General features: G+C 53.0%; 1 protein-coding gene across 3 annotated transcripts in view; it reads left to right on the forward strand.

Moving 5' to 3' along the window:
* The window catches only part of TLN1 (talin 1), a 35511-nt gene that overhangs the window by 1296 nt on the left and 19145 nt on the right, over positions 1-15070 (forward strand). Inside the window, exons 2-18 of one of the 3 annotated variants that reach the window (XM_068176264.1) lie at positions 4964-5127; positions 7347-7444; positions 7680-7809; positions 8037-8189; positions 8458-8600; positions 9005-9132; positions 9630-9690; positions 9963-10067; positions 10389-10544; positions 10784-10885; positions 11097-11173; positions 11333-11513; positions 12187-12300; positions 12629-12737; positions 12918-13126; positions 13244-13342; positions 13526-13576. In XM_068176264.1, the coding sequence (XP_068032365.1) occupies positions 4998-5127; positions 7347-7444; positions 7680-7809; positions 8037-8189; positions 8458-8600; positions 9005-9132; positions 9630-9690; positions 9963-10067; positions 10389-10544; positions 10784-10885; positions 11097-11173; positions 11333-11513; positions 12187-12300; positions 12629-12737; positions 12918-13126; positions 13244-13342; positions 13526-13576 (2046 nt within the window). In that variant the 5' untranslated portion in view covers positions 4964-4997. Of the gene's footprint in view, positions 1-4960; positions 5128-7346; positions 7445-7679; positions 7810-8036; positions 8190-8457; positions 8601-9004; positions 9133-9629; positions 9691-9962; positions 10068-10388; positions 10545-10783; positions 10886-11096; positions 11174-11332; positions 11514-12186; positions 12301-12628; positions 12738-12917; positions 13127-13243; positions 13343-13525; positions 13577-15070 lie in introns of all 3 variants that reach the window. The other 2 variants (XM_068176265.1, XM_068176266.1) reach the window with 2 other exon arrangements.

The following is a 15070-nucleotide window of genomic DNA, read 5'->3' on the forward strand; positions in this document are numbered from 1 at the left end:
GGAAGTACCACCCAAGCACTCTGTTTCCTTGCTGAATGGCAGCGGCAGGAATCTGGTGCTTCCCAAAGTGACACATCCCATTAGATTTAGGGAAGGGGGAGTGGGAAGGCTGAGGAAAGGGGAAGAGGGTCCTGTGGGGTGCCCTTCTTTTCAGAACTGAACTTTGCTGGCTGCTGGGTGAAATGACCCAAATATGCAGGCATGCTCTCTTCTTTCTTTCACCTTTCTGTCTGCCCAGCAGCACAGTGCTGGGCAGGTTGCTTGTTGTGGGAAGCATGGGTGTCTGGATCAGGGCACCCAGTGCTTTCCAGATGTCATGACAGCATCCAGTGCACCTCAACCCCTGCTCTTGGGGTCCTGTGCTAGAGGGCCAGCGTGCTAAGGATGCAGGAGAGGCTGCAGCTGGAGTCCCACCAGTCCCCATGCCTGCCTTCATCATGGGCAGTCCAGAGGTGCCGTGATTTGTGCTCCATTCCTTTGGAGGTCAAGGGATGCCCAGCAGGAGCAGACAGGATGTGAGATGTGTGCGAAATGTTGGCAGACAATAGCTGGAGCTGCTTCAGCTCAGTGCATGTGAGCAGGCAGGCAGGCTGCGGCTGTGATACTCCAGCCCAGCTGCTTGGCCCCTACCTATTTCCCATGCAGAGCAGGGCTGCCCTCCTGCAGGAGTGAGAGGATGCGCCTGTTCTAGCCATGGCTAACAGCGAAGTGGTCATGGGGGTGCTGTGTCTGGCCTTGGCAGCCACTTATGGTCCCCATTAGCAAGCTCAGCCTCAGCTGGAAGAAACTGTCCTCCCATCTGACGGGGACATGCAGCTGGGAAAGAGGAACTGGGCTGAACAGTCTCAGCAGCGTGTGACACTAAACCAGCTGGGGCTGCTGGCTCAGCCTTCCCATTGGTGCAGGGCTGAGCCCTGTCTACCTCAGTGCCTGCTGTGGCTGTGCGTACTGGTCCTGCACCGGGGAACGCAGGGGAACCCAGCCAGAGCCTAGTCTAGCTTCTTATCAGCTTAATTTTTGACCCTGTTGATGGTGCTGGAGTGCAAATGCTGACATGCTGGCCAAGGCACTGCTGCAGACATTGTGTTTTGGTGGCCTGGTATCTTCCTAGCTGTGCCAGTGGCTGTACTGACTGGGCTGTGCCTGTGGAAAGCCCCAGCACTGGGATGGTTTGCAGCTGATGAAGCTTCCTGCAGCCAGCTCCCAGTCCAGAGGTGGTCTGCAGTGGGGCCTTTCCCAGGTGAAATTTGGCATTGCCATAAAAAAGGAAAAACCAAACCCCATTATGAAACCTCTTTCGGAGTATCCCTTAAGAGAGAACGTAATAAAAATGGCAGAACTGTTGCAAATGAAGATTTGCAGCTTGTTCTGGAAACTCATCACAAGTGTTCCAGCTGTCTGCAGTTGAATTTTGCTTGTTTTTTTTTGTCTTTTAAGATGCAAACCCTTCCATGTAACCATAACTGCAGCAGTGAACTCCTCCGACAGAAATATAGTAATTCCATCACGTGACCAAAAACTCGCTGTCAGTGGTCCCCGGCAATGACATGGTGGTTCTTTGGGCCACACAGGTCCTGTCTGCCCGCAGCCCTGCCTGCACTGGTCCTGCCCTCTGGCAGAGCCTGGAGGCCTCCATCACTGTCTTGCTTTTGCTCACCTTGTGTGGGGTGAGATGGAGGAAGCCGCAGCAGCTCCTGGGGGAAGTGGTGGGACCCCACCAAGGTTAACCCCTCCCCCTCATCATCTTGGGATTGGCTCAGAAGTGTGCCTGTGGTTCAAAAAGGGTTGTACACAGCTTGCTATAAAATGCAGAAGTGTGTTAATCCGGCTGCTCCGGTGCCTTATCTGACTTTGCATACTGACAACGTGATTGAGAATAGGTTTGACTGAGAATGGGTTTGCTTTCTCTGGAGGTGATCCAGCAAAAATTTGGTGTGTGTTCATCGAGACTTGGTTTGTTTGGATTTTTTTGTTTTTCTTCTTTCTAGGGGGACAGCTTGAGTTTCACTGTCCTTTTTTTTTCTGGTTTGCAGTGCCAGGCTCCCACGCTGTCTCAATTGCTACATCTAGTCCAACTTTTCTCTCTCCACATGGTTCATGGAGGGGAGACGTCTGTAGGGGCTGAGCCCTGCATTGATGCCCTCTCGTCAGGTAGCAGATTTGCAAACCTTGTGTGATTAGTTGCCACGTTTTGCTGACATACCTCACCCCAGTTTGAGGAGTTGTCCTTTTGCAGCAGAGAATGCTTCTGCTCTAGACACTGCTGTCAACAAAGTTCAGCTGCTAGACCCTTGACTTTTTCCATAGAATATGGAAATTGAAGTGAACCATCTCCCTTTTCTCTGAAGTTTTCCTTGATGTCATCAGCATCTTCCCTGCTGAGCTCTAATTTTTTTAAGTGTTTGGGAGTGGGAAGGCATGAGTAGTCATCTTCTTGTGGGGTCTTGGGAAGCACAGTGACCCCTGTGAAGGGTGTGCTAAGGGGTGCCTCTGGTGCAGTGCCTGGTTTTGGGTAGCTTTGTGAGGGCAAGAGGAGGATGCAGAACTAGTGGCAGATGTCCTGATTCCTCTCAGTTCCTCTCTACTGTCCAATATCCTCCACTCCTTCCTCCATGGTCTCTGACCTTGTCTTCTCAGAGGCATATTCTCCTTTTCCTGCAGAGGGATGGAAAGCAGCTTTGTGCTCAACTTGGGAATATTTTTAGATGTAGAGAAGTTGGCCTGGTGACCGCAGCAGCCCGCCCTGCATATAAAATACTTGGAAACCCCTTTCCATGACAGGGTGTTCCTCGTTTGTTCAACTCCATGGCTTTGCTAGTGCTTCCGGATAGATGGCAATGGCACGGGCGGGTGCTTCTGCCACCTCCCTCCCTCTGCCGATGGGCTCCCTCGCTCCAGAGCTGAAGTGCATTTCATTCCTCGGCGGAGACAGTGGGGGCCACGGGCCTCCGCAGAAACATTGCAGAACGGCTCAGGAATGCAGAGCTGGAGCCGCTCCATGTGCTGGCGGAGGCGGCACGCTCCTTGGTCCCTGCCTCCCACCCTGCACTACCAATGTGGCTTTATGGCTCTGCAGGAGCAGGGCCCCTTGCCCTCTGACTCGCTCCTGGCCAAAACTGGACACAGATCCTGCCCCTAGGCTGCTCAGGTCTGTGAGAGAAGCCTGCTGCTGGTTTACCCACTCCCAGGGGGACTGGAGCTGGCAGCGACAGGCAGGGATGCAGACTCACCAAGTGCTGCTGCACTGCGAGGAAGGCTGCCAGCACATTTTGCCCAAGAACCTTCCCAGGCCAGGCTGAGGATGCAAGATCAGCTTTCCCTGACAGCCATAATAGGAAGTCTGGTCAGAGCAAATGAATCTAAAAGAGAATAAGCAGATGTGCATCCCACCAGTGCTCTTGCATCCTCCAATCACTGGAGTTTAAGGACAAGACAGCCTGGGTCAGCAGAACAGGGGACTTGCTCTGTATGAGCAGGCTCTCAGGGAGGGGAAAAGGCATGTCACTGCTGTAGAGCATTGGGTTGGGGCCAGACAGGGACAGGGAATTCTGAGAAGGGCATGGAGCAGTGGGGCAGGAGCAAAGGACTTGGGAGGGACCCTGAGGCATTTGGCAACCTGGGAAAGCACTGAAAGCTGTTTCACAGTGGGTAGATCTGAAGGGAAGGGTGCTTACCAGCTGCATCAGGCAAGTGGGGCGCTTATGTATGACCTCCTTTTATGTGTTACTTCTTTCAGCTTTTACTCTGCAATATAGATATTGCAGTTCTGATTCGGTGTTATTAAAGCTGGTGTTTTGGAGCTCTGTTGAGGGGTGCTTGCTCTGAAGCTGCACTATGCAATCCTTTAAGCCTGAACTCTGCAACTACCTGAAAGAGGTAGTGAGATGGGGGCCAGTCTTTTCTGCCATGCCTGCAGTGAGAGGACAAGAGGAAATAGCCTTAAGTTGAGACAGGGAAGGTTCAGATCAGATATCGGAAAAAAAAAAATTCACTGTTAAGGTGATGAGGCATTGGAATAGGTTGCCCAGGGAAGTGGTGGAGTCACCATGCCTGGAGGTGTTTAAGAGGCATCTGGATCTAGTGCTGGGTGGTATGATCTAGTGATTTAGGGATTACTGATTCTGTCATCTCCCTGATGATTCTAAGATTCTATTCTATGAAGCTGATCCTTCAAGCTGGACCCTGCATGAGTCCTTTTTCAGATGGCATGGTGTGGCTCTTGTATGCCCATGCAGTGAGACCTGTCACAAGTGGTCCCTTGCCCTCCTGTGCATTGTCTGTGCCCTGGGTTGGTGTGGTATCTGCTGCCATAGACCCTGATCTCATGAGCACACCTTGGGTATGAGTGGTGCTTTTCCCAGGTAACTGCATTTAATGTGTGAATTCAATGCCTGGTGCCCTTATCTTGCCTCCCCGTGCAGCTTCAGGCTTTTCCGTCCCTCTGTGCTCAGGCTGCCAGCTCGGCGCTGTCTGCTGGTGACATAAGAGGTCCAGATAGCTGGGGCAGGGCCCTGCCAGCTCTGGGTCGAAGCTTGGTTTTCCTCTTGTGGCTTCTGTGTCATGGCAGGTTTAATTATAACCCCTTCCATCATGCTCTCACAGCTTATCTAGTGTGCTCCCTCATGCTCACTTCCTCTGCCTGGCAGTATCACTGGTGGGTACCAGCTGCTGTCATTCCCACAGGCAAGTAAAATTGGCTTTAGGACCTTAGGACAAGGAAGTAGGGGTCCCAGTACTGGTCTCAGGTCCCAGGGTCTGGAAGGGGACCTGAGGGAGCCTCTCAGGGAAACCTGGGGACCTGGAAGGGGACCTCTCACAGGCTCGCCAGCACAGGCTGCAGCCCTTTGCTTACCACTGGAAGCTGAATCCTGGCTTTCAGGTGCTGCCGAAGGAGGAGGGAGCAAGCACACTGCGCACTGGTGGGGTCAGCAGTCAGAGCTCACCTGTGTGTCTCCTCCAGCAGGTGACGCAGGAGTGGGGACAGCCCAGCCACCACCATGGTTGCCCTCTCGCTGAAGATCAGCATCGGCAATGTGGTGAAGACGATGCAGTTTGAGCCCTCCACCATGGTGTACGACGCCTGCCGGATGATCCGTGAGCGGGTGCCTGAGGCACAGATAGGACAGTGTAAGTCCATGGTGGGACTGGCTACCATGCCAGGGCTGCCTTGGCTTAGCTCCTGGCATTTCACTTGTCTCCCTTTTCTTCTCTGTCTGTGCCTCTCTGGCACTTTCCCAGAGAAGTGGTTGGGTGGGGGGAGTCGGGATCCAAGTCCTCTTGCCCAGTTGATGTGAGGGTCTGGGTTTCTCAGACTCCCTCCTCAACACCCCAGAAGAACATTTGTGTGTTTAAAAGTTAGGAAACCACATTTGGAAGTGAAATAACTCTTTAAGCAATTTGAGTCTGCTGCCCTTTCTGTCTCTGATCTTCTGTCCTACATACATTCATCACCACTAGCTAGGGCTATGTGGGTTTAAACAGTTGCAGGGGTCATAGCAAACATTAATAAACCATTTGAGTTAATTTTTCCTTTCTTGGATATGTATAATCTCTACTGGGTCTGTCTCCCACTGGCAGCTCTCTGCCAGACCCTTGCTGGTGTTCCATTACCTATCTAGTCTGCCTCAGCTCCAGTATTTTCTTGGGGTCACTAGGCTCACAATTTAGCCTATGGCTCATGAGCTCATGATGTGACTCACACCCACACGGATGTGGCCTGTCCCCATCATGGATGGGGGGTTGGAGCTCTGGGACACTGTCTCAGTGGCTCTCCTGAGTCCCTGCAACCCCCAAAAGCGGCTGTGCTGTGGAAGGGAGACAGCAAAGTGGAGGTCAAGAGTCGTGGGAAGAGGAGGGGGAGTGCAGCAACATCTGGGAGCAGCACATTCCTTGAGGTTGAAAGGAAATGCCTTCTCACACCATGCCCGGCTGGTCAACAGTCCAGCAGACTATGGCTTTCAGCTTCAGCAAGGGACTGGATGTCTTTGGATATGCAGGGCTATAGTGGTGTTGGAAGGAGCATTGCATTTCCTGCTCCTGGGTGTCAGCCAGCCTGTTTATAAAAAAAGCAGCAAGGGGAAGGCCTTAAAGGGAACTTCTTATTTCTGCGTTCCTTTTCAGTTGCTCACAGCTTTTCTTTTCATGTGTGTTCCTTGCAGCTTTTACTTCTCTTTGCTCTCCTTACACACGGGCACTTGGGCTCCTTTTTTGAACTGCCCTGTTTTTTTGTCACCTTTGGGCTGGGGGAGCTTTGGTGTAAGTTTCCAAGCTCTGCTCTTGCTCTATCTCAGGAAGTGCCTCTCCCCGCCCAGCCCATGGATCTGGGGCAAGCTGCTCAGTTTTCAGTGCTTTGGATTTATCCTCTTGGAATTTGCTTTGAAAACAGTTTGGTTTTTTGTTGTTCTTTTTTTACTTCAAAAATAAAATGGCAAGCTTTCATGATTTTTCTGCTCCCTGTTTAGTAGGATCCTAACAGCAGCATTAGCCAGGCAGGCACAGGGCGGCTCAGGAATTTGTCCCTCCCCAAAGAGAGCTGCCAACAAGATGACGAGTTATAAACACAGCCAACCAAGACAGCCTGGGGCACAGGATTGTTGCAGAGGTGGAGAAGGACCTTTCCAGGGCAAAGCCAGGCGTGGTCCTGGCCTCTTGCTGCATAAAAACGGGCCTGTCCCTGTGGGTCTGAGCTGGGGAGCCACTGCCCAGGCTCCTGCAGCAGCCCTTTCACCAGGTACCCCACCCTGAGGGAGCAGGATTTGGTGAATGCTATTTACTCACCACCTCTAAGACTTTGTAAGCCTTGAGCCCGTTCTTGTTCAGCCCCCTCTTCTGCAAAAAAACAAGTCCCAGCTCCTCTAGTCCCTCACACCAAGGTTCCATCATTCAAGTTGTTTCTCTTTATCTTTTCTAACTGTGCTGTGTCCTGAGGAGATGCAGACCCTACCACCAGAGAGTACTCAAAGTGTGGATTGCCTAGTTCCTACCACTCTTCCTGGTGATCCCCAGCATTTTACTACCTCACTTTCACTACTACACATTGCACTGAAGATTTCAGAGAGCTGTCAGCCACAACTGCAAGCTCTTCCTTCTGTTGTGTCTGTCAGTTCCAAGTTCAATGTTGCGTAGGCATGCTGCAGATGATTTTTTCCATAGATAACTGTGGTAAAACCTCAGAGCTTGCGTGCCAGCTTTGTTTGTTTGTCATTCAGTTTGGGCTCCAGCCTTCACAGGGCTGCTGTTTTTCACACACTGGACTGCACCAGTGCATATCCCTGGGCACAGAGTGGCATTGTGGTGGCCCTTTGCTGCTCAGGACTACCCTGTCAGAGACTGTACCTGTTTTTCAGCCAATGATTTTGGGCTCTTCCTCTCGGATGAAGACCCAAAGAAAGGGATCTGGCTGGAGGCTGGGAAGGCTCTGGACTACTACATGCTTCGCAATGGGGTACGTATCCATCCCACATCCTTCCAGCTGCATCCTTCACTCTGTGGTTGGATCTCTTGCTCACAGCATGGAGGTGGTATGGGTGCCTGCTGTGCTGCCTTGCATTGTGCCCTGCAGCACGCCCTATTGCATCCCCACTATTGCACCGGGCAGGGGGGAGCTGTTGGCCTGATCTGGGATGTGGGTGCCCTGCACTGGTGCCACTGCTGGTAGCTGTGCTCCGCTGTGCCTGCAGGATACCATGGAGTACAAGAAGAAGCAGCGGCCCCTGAAGATCCGCATGCTGGATGGGACAGTGAAAACGGTGATGGTGGATGACTCCAAAACTGTCACGGACATGCTCATGACAATATGTGCCCGGATTGGTGAGGAGAGGACAGCGGCAGGGGGGAAGAAGGGAGGTGGGGAGAGAATGGCAGAATCTGACAGGCTTCTGGGGGAGAAGCAGCAGCTCTGTGGCAGATGGCCTGGCAGCAGGGGTATCTGAGGGGTGTGTGACGCTAGGGAGGGGACACTGTTCCTCACCCCTGCATTGATCCATGCTCTGTATTTGACAGAACAGTCCTGAGTTTGGTTCTCTGCTGTCCTGCAGGCATCACCAACTATGATGAGTATTCACTTGTACGGGAGATCATGGAAGAGAAGAAAGAAGAGGTTACTGGCACTCTCAAGAAGGACAAGACTTTGCTGCGAGATGAGAAGAAGATGGAAAAGCTCAAGCAGAAGTTGCACACAGATGATGAGTGTAAGTGCCTGGATGTGCTGGGAATTGGCTCAGCCTTGGGAGAGGGGAGCAGGGACCCCTGTGAAGGGAAGAGGGTGTGGAGAGAAACGTGGATGAAGGGACATGTGTCCACACTTCCTAGAATATCTCCTGCCTGGGGGCCCAGGGCAGACAGGTGAGAGAATGCATCAGGCAGACAACCATTTCTCACTCGGCTTAAGCAGCCCTGGGGCTGGGACCAGCTGTGCCTTGGTGCCTGTCCTTGCTCAAACCCTGGCATTGTCCGCAGTGAACTGGCTGGATCACGGCCGGACCCTGCGTGAACAAGGCATCGATGACAATGAAACTCTACTGCTGCGGCGCAAGTTCTTCTACTCTGATCAGAACGTGGACTCGAGAGATCCTGTACAGCTCAACCTGCTCTACGTGCAGGTACAGCTTCCCAGAGCACCTGGTTCCACTGCCTCCTGCCAGCCTCTGACAAGGCTGGTGGCTGCAGGTTTTGTCAGGAGCCATGATGAGGAGGTACTTTGGGATGCCCAGTTCTGTCCTGGGTAAGAGCCAACACTGGCAATTCCAGCCCTGTCCTCTGTGTACTCCAGAGCTCCCCAGGGAATCCCATGTCAGTTCTGTCTGGTAGGAACCATCCTGAAATCCTGCTGCTGTTCCTCTCCCAGGCTTGATGCCTATAGGGAATAGCCTGGTCCTACACACTCCTGTTTTTCAGAGCCACTTCTTTTAAGTCTGTAAAATAATGTCATGTGTGATATGGAGGAGAACAGTGACATGGCTGCGTGGCTGCCCAGCCCACCATGGTGTCTTCTATTCCCAAACAGGCTCGTGATGACATTCTGAACGGTTCCCACCCTGTCTCCTTTGACAAAGCCTGTGAGTTTGCTGGCCACCAGTGCCAGATCCAGTTTGGGCCGTACAACGAGCAGAAGCACAAGCCGGGCTTTCTGGAGTGAGTGTCCTGAGGAGCCCCTGGGCTTGTCTTGAGGCCACTGGGGCAGCTTGGCAGCACCTGGTGCCACAGTGCCTTATGGGGCTCTGGGGGTTTGGGTGCCTCTGGTGCAACCCCTCTCCTCCCCACAGTACCCAAGCGTAGGAATGCACACCAGCTATGAGGGGTGCCAGCCCCCCATCCTGCGCCCTCTGGCAGCTCTATAGGGACATGCAGTCAGCTGCTGTGGAGGTGGCCTTAGCCCACCCCCTGGTCTGCCTTGATGCCACACAAAGGGCTGCATTATTAGCACCTTTACCCCACTTTTAATAGGGCAACGTCAAGGACAGCTTTCATAGCTGCAGCAATCTCTCCCATATTCTTACTGCTTCCAAAAACTTCAGTTTATGCCCTGGCAGGGGCTTGTCTGTGGTTTTGGGTTGGACTTGTTCATAGTCAAGGATAGACACTGGCTTTGGGCTCTGCTGCTAGCAACTCACTTGGCTGTATGTTGGCAGGCTCAAGGATTTCCTGCCCAAGGAGTACATCAAGCAGAAGGGAGAACGCAAGATCTTCATGGTATGTGCAGTGGGGAGGTTGAGATCTGGACTTTTTGTTCCTCCTCACTAAAGGTTGAGACGCTCCTGTCTGAGGAGGCAGCACACACCAGTCTGGTGGCTGAGAAACAGGAGCAAGAGCTGTAGGTGGGCAGACAAGGCAGCTCCTGAGGTCTCAGAGATCAGAGCTGGTGCAGGGGATGCTGGTGGGGTGGGGAGAGCCTGGAAGGGCTGTGCAATGGTATCAAGCCAGGACTGTGGAGCTAGTGCAATGTTTTGTCTTTGCTGTTGCAGGCCCACAAGAACTGTGGGAACATGAGTGAGATCGAAGCCAAAGTTTGCTATGTGAAACTTGCCCGTTCCCTCAAGACCTACGGGGTTTCCTTCTTCTTGGTCAAGGTAGAGCAGCAGCCCCCCTGGTCCCACTTCAGACTCACCAAAATTCTGCTTCTTTAGTATCCATCTGTTGTGTCTCCAGCTGCTTCCCCTCAACCTATGTTGCTCCAGTTTATTTTGCATTTCCCTGTTGCATTTCCCTGTGCACTGCCTTCCTACCCCTTGGTTCATGCTTTTTCTCATTGTCAAGCTACATGTGGTAATTGTCACCACTACAAAGTGTGGCCTTGCAGGTGTTTTGGTAGCTATGGCAGACCTCAGATATCTCTGCCTCAGTGGATCCATCCTGGGGATAGCCCAAAGACCTTCTGTTATGGCCCACAGGAGAAGATGAAGGGGAAGAACAAGCTGGTGCCACGGCTGCTGGGGATCACCAAGGAGTGTGTGATGCGCGTGGATGAGAAGACCAAGGAAGTGATTCAGGAGTGGAGCCTGACCAACATCAAGCGTTGGGCAGCCTCACCCAAGAGCTTCACCCTGGTAGGGACCAGCACTGGTCTCCCATGCCTCCTTCCCGCTGGTACCCCTGCAGGGGGGCTGCTCTCACTCCAGCCCCTCTCTCAGCTGTTGTTCCATGGTGGCACAGCCGTGCCCTCCTCTGGTGCCTCTCCCAGCGCTTGCTTTGAAGGCTGGTGCTCGGGTGCTTAGTGCATACCAGAGGGGCTCAGGATGGCTGCCAGTGCCCTGCTCTGGTGCTACCCTGTGCTCTGCTGTTGCAGGATTTTGGAGATTACCAGGATGGTTACTACTCAGTGCAGACAACGGAAGGGGAACAGATCGCCCAGCTGATTGCTGGCTACATCGATATCATCCTCAAAAAGGTGAGGCTATGCTGAGAAGGGCACTGATAGTCCCTTTCCAGAGAGCCGTACAGAATGTGCCTTCCAGCTGCCTCCAAACAGCCATTGGCAGATGGTACTGCTGGGAAAGCTGGAGGCAGGGCAGAGGGACCCTGTGACCCTGGTGTGGTGTCTGGGCTGCAGGAGGAGGAGGGGAGGGCTTGGGGTTATCATTTTACCTTTCTCTTTGCAGAAAAAGAGCAAAGACCACTTTGGACTGGAGGGTGATGAGGAGTCCACTATGCTGGAAGACTCTGTGTCTCCAAAGAAGTAAGTCTTCCAGAAGCAAGGCAGCTGCCAAACAGGAGTTGAATGGAGAGTGTACTCAGCAAAGCTTGCAGCACAGCAAGGAGGAAGAGCTGCCACACCCACAGTGCCTCGTGCCAGTGCTGTAGGCATTCCTTTACCTGGTATTTCTCCCCATTTCAGGTCGACAGTTGTGCAGCAGCAGTTTAACCGTGTAGGTAAGGCAGAGCTGGGCTCAGTGGCCCTGCCAGCCATCATGAGGACCGGGGCTGGAGGGCCAGAAAACTTCCAGGTGGGCACAATGCCACAGCCTCAGCTGCAAATCACCAGTGGCCGGATGCACCGAGGGCACATGCCTCCCCTGGTAAGCTTTTTTTTGTGCTCACCATAGGGCACAAACTCTGAGAGGTGACTGTCAGGCTCGTGTAGACCAATCTCTTTGGGTCCATGACCAAGCATTGTCTTGCTGTGAAGAGGAGGGGCTTTGTGCCACTAGCTTTGTGTGCTCGCTGGCCTGCCTGAGCCAGCGTCCTCCTGCATCTTCTCTGCAAACTTGAGCTACGCCCCAGTGTTTTAGTCTGGCTAGGGACTACAGCCTCTCATTTCAGGTAGTGATTGGACAGCCCCATTAGGCCTGTGGTTTGCAGCAGAACCCAGTGCCATGTTTTGATGCCCCCATCTCCTGTGCAACTGGAGAAGCAATTGGAAAAGGCCATGAGGAGGCCGATTTCTTGTGCCCCATGCAGCCTGGTGTGGGCGGTTGCTGTAAAAGCCTTGTGGGATCTCACAGCATCTTCTCCCCACTCCCCAAGGGCTGTTTAGCTGTGAGACTTAGTTGTAACCATGGTGGCATAAGGTATTTTCCAGTGGGAGTTGCAGAGGGGAGACTCCCTTTTTGCTAACTGCACCCCACTTTGTGGAGACCTACCTAGAGTGGTACCATCAGCAGCACATTGCCGGGGAGCATTTGAGCCAAATATGTAATCCTGGATTCCAAGCCTTTGACATATCTCACTCATTCTGTCTCTGTGTTGCAGACCTCAGCCCAGCAAGCCCTGACCGGCACTATCAACTCCAGCATGCAGGCTGTGCATGCAGCCCAGGCCACACTGGATGACTTTGAGACCTTGCCACCTCTTGGGCAGGATGCTGTGAGTGCTGGGTGAAGGTGGGGTGCTGGGGGTGGGCCTTGCTGGAAGCCGGGCTGGGTGAGGCTGGCTACATTCCCAGAAAAAGTGTTAGCAGCTCCTGAGAAGACCTACCGCCTCAAAAGAGATGGACTTGTATCCCACTCTGTGGGCAGACATGGAGGAGACACTTGGTCATGTTGTTTGGTCATGGTAGACTAGAGAATTTGGGTGGTTACAGGTCTTCCCACTCTTTTCCTTATATCCTTTTCCTTGCACTTCTCTGTGTGAGCATGTGTACATCTACCCACCACTTCTGCCACCATCTACTGATCCTGTTCTCCCCATTCAGGCATCAAAAGCTTGGCGCAAAAACAAGATGGATGAGTCAAAGCATGAGATCCACTCCCAAGTGGATGCCATAACTGCTGGCACGGCCTCAGTCGTCAACCTCACTGCAGGTATATGGAGAGTTGGAGTAGAGAGATGCCCCAGTTCAGTAAAACGCTTGGTCTCTCTTGTCTGGCTGAAAGACTCCTTCTGCTTCCTGAAAGGAAAACCACATCAGTGGCAGGTGTGGGGATGCTCTTGGAGCATCACTTGGAGTACATCCCATCCTGACTCCTGTCTTCCCTGTGCAGGGGATCCAGCAGACACGGACTACACCGCCGTGGGCTGCGCCGTCACCACCATCTCTTCCAACCTGACGGAAATGTCGAAGGGTGTGAAGCTGCTGGCTGCGCTGATGGAGGACGAGGGAGGGAACGGGCGGCAGCTTCTGCAGGCAGCCAAGAACCTGGCGAGCGCCATCTCAGACCTGCTGAAAACAGCACAGCCTGCCAGCTCTGAGGTGGGGAGCTGGAGGCACTGTGGGACTGAGAAGAAGGGGGAAGCCAAGGGAAACCACTAAGTGAAGTTTTAAGGCTTGCTCATGAGCCTTGTGTCGATTTTGCCTTGTTCCTTGCAGCCTCGCCAGAATCTCCTGCAGGCTGCTGGCCTAGTGGGGCAAACCAGCGGGGAGCTGCTGCAGCAGATAGGGGAGAGTGACACCGACCCCAGGTTCCAGGTGAGTGCAGCCAGTAGCAACCAAGGACACCCACTCTGTAAAACTATCGGCCTTTGCACAGGAGGAGTCCGAGCTGAACATTCGCCGATGCCCAGTGGTGACTTTGCGAGGGAGGGGACAGGCCATTGCCCATCTCTGTCTCTAGAGTGATATAACACCTCTTATCTTGTGGATTCTATGTAGATCCCAGAAAACCGGTGTGCTTGGATCCTGCCTTCCTCTGAACCAAAGACGGTAAAACAGGCCTGGCTTGGCTTGGTGGTCCCTGCCATCTCCAATGTGAAGGGTGTTCCTCTGGGAACTATAATCTGAAATCTTGCTCTTGCAAAATTCTGCTTTTCTGGTGGTTGGATCTCAGAAGTCCATGCACTCGGGTTGCTGCTGGAGCAAGTGCTGCTCTGGAGATCACCCCTTGCAGCCACCTCAGCCCTGCCTGCTGCTCCCTGCCTGTGGGAGCTGCTTACCTGCCCTCATCAGAGACCCAGTATGGGTGGAGCCTTGTGGGGCAGTTTTTTTTTAGATGAGCTGACTGCCAGCTGGCTTGCTTTCCCATGATTGCTTCTGCCAGCACAAAAGAGGTAGCACTGTGCTGGGGAGGACAATCCAGACATATTATAGACCAAAATAATCCAGAAAGAAGGGGTTTCTGTTCATGGCAGCTGCACAGATTCAGCTGAGTAGAGAGGCCTTGAAAGGTATCCAAGGGGAGCAGAAAAGCTCGGAGCAGGGCAGAAAGCCATGTTTGGCCATGCAGCAGTGCCAGGATAGAATATCCCCAATGGTCAGATTTAGGTCCTGGAAGACAATTTGCAGTCAAGCAGCAGGATGTTCTGCCTCACAGTTGTCAGACCCGAGTGTATGTACTTCCTTTGATGGGCTCAAGATACAGTGGTCTGGGGCCTCTTGAATTGGATGCATGCACTCTCCAGTCTTTCCTCCTGTCGCAAAAGGTGATGGATTGCAGTTGGAGTAATCTTGGCTTGCAGGAGGCCAGGGGGTGCTGTAACTCTTCTGGTTTGGTGGCCGGAGGCTTACTTCTTGTGGTCTGCAGGGCTTCTTGCTGTGATCACACGCACAGCAGGAGGCTGGCAGCTACAGTGGGCAGAGAGCACTGCCCTGCCTACCAGGATTTTTGCTATTTAGGGGTGGTGCTACCAGTTTTCATCAGCAGTGTGTCACAGGGGCTGATCCTGAAGGCTTCAGTGTGCTGTTATGTCTGGTGTCCTGCAGGAAAGCAGTTCAATGTGTGCTGGTCCCTGCCTGTTGCCTCCCAGCACCTGTTGTGTACCTGCCACCAAGGAGAGAGGAAGCTGGTTGCCTTGTGACACCTCTCTTTTAGCTTCGGACATAACAGCAGAGATGTATTCTAGCTTGTCAGCCAACAAGTTAGAATTCAAAATAAAAATAGCCGGCATACCTACAATACAGGTGACCAGCATGGGAGCATCTCCCACTTGCCTCTTGCTGGCAGCTGCCCACGGTGTGGGTGTGCCATGGTTGGCTTGTGCCTGCTGTTTGGCCGGAAGGGTTTGTAATCTTTTCACTGTGTTCAAATATTTGCAAACCCAGTCAAATCCAGGAAGTACCAACAGTGCCTTGCAGCAGGTTCTTGCTGTGGTACCGTTGGGGACAGGTGGTTGCCTGGGGAGTGGATATTGCAGTGATGCTGAGCATTGCCCCAGCTGCTGTGGGTGATGTTGGTGGCAGTGCAGGCTGCAGCTCAGGGCC

Source organism: Anomalospiza imberbis, chromosome Z, assembly GCF_031753505.1.
Source record: "Anomalospiza imberbis isolate Cuckoo-Finch-1a 21T00152 chromosome Z, ASM3175350v1, whole genome shotgun sequence".
NCBI lineage: Eukaryota > Metazoa > Chordata > Aves > Passeriformes > Viduidae > Anomalospiza > Anomalospiza imberbis.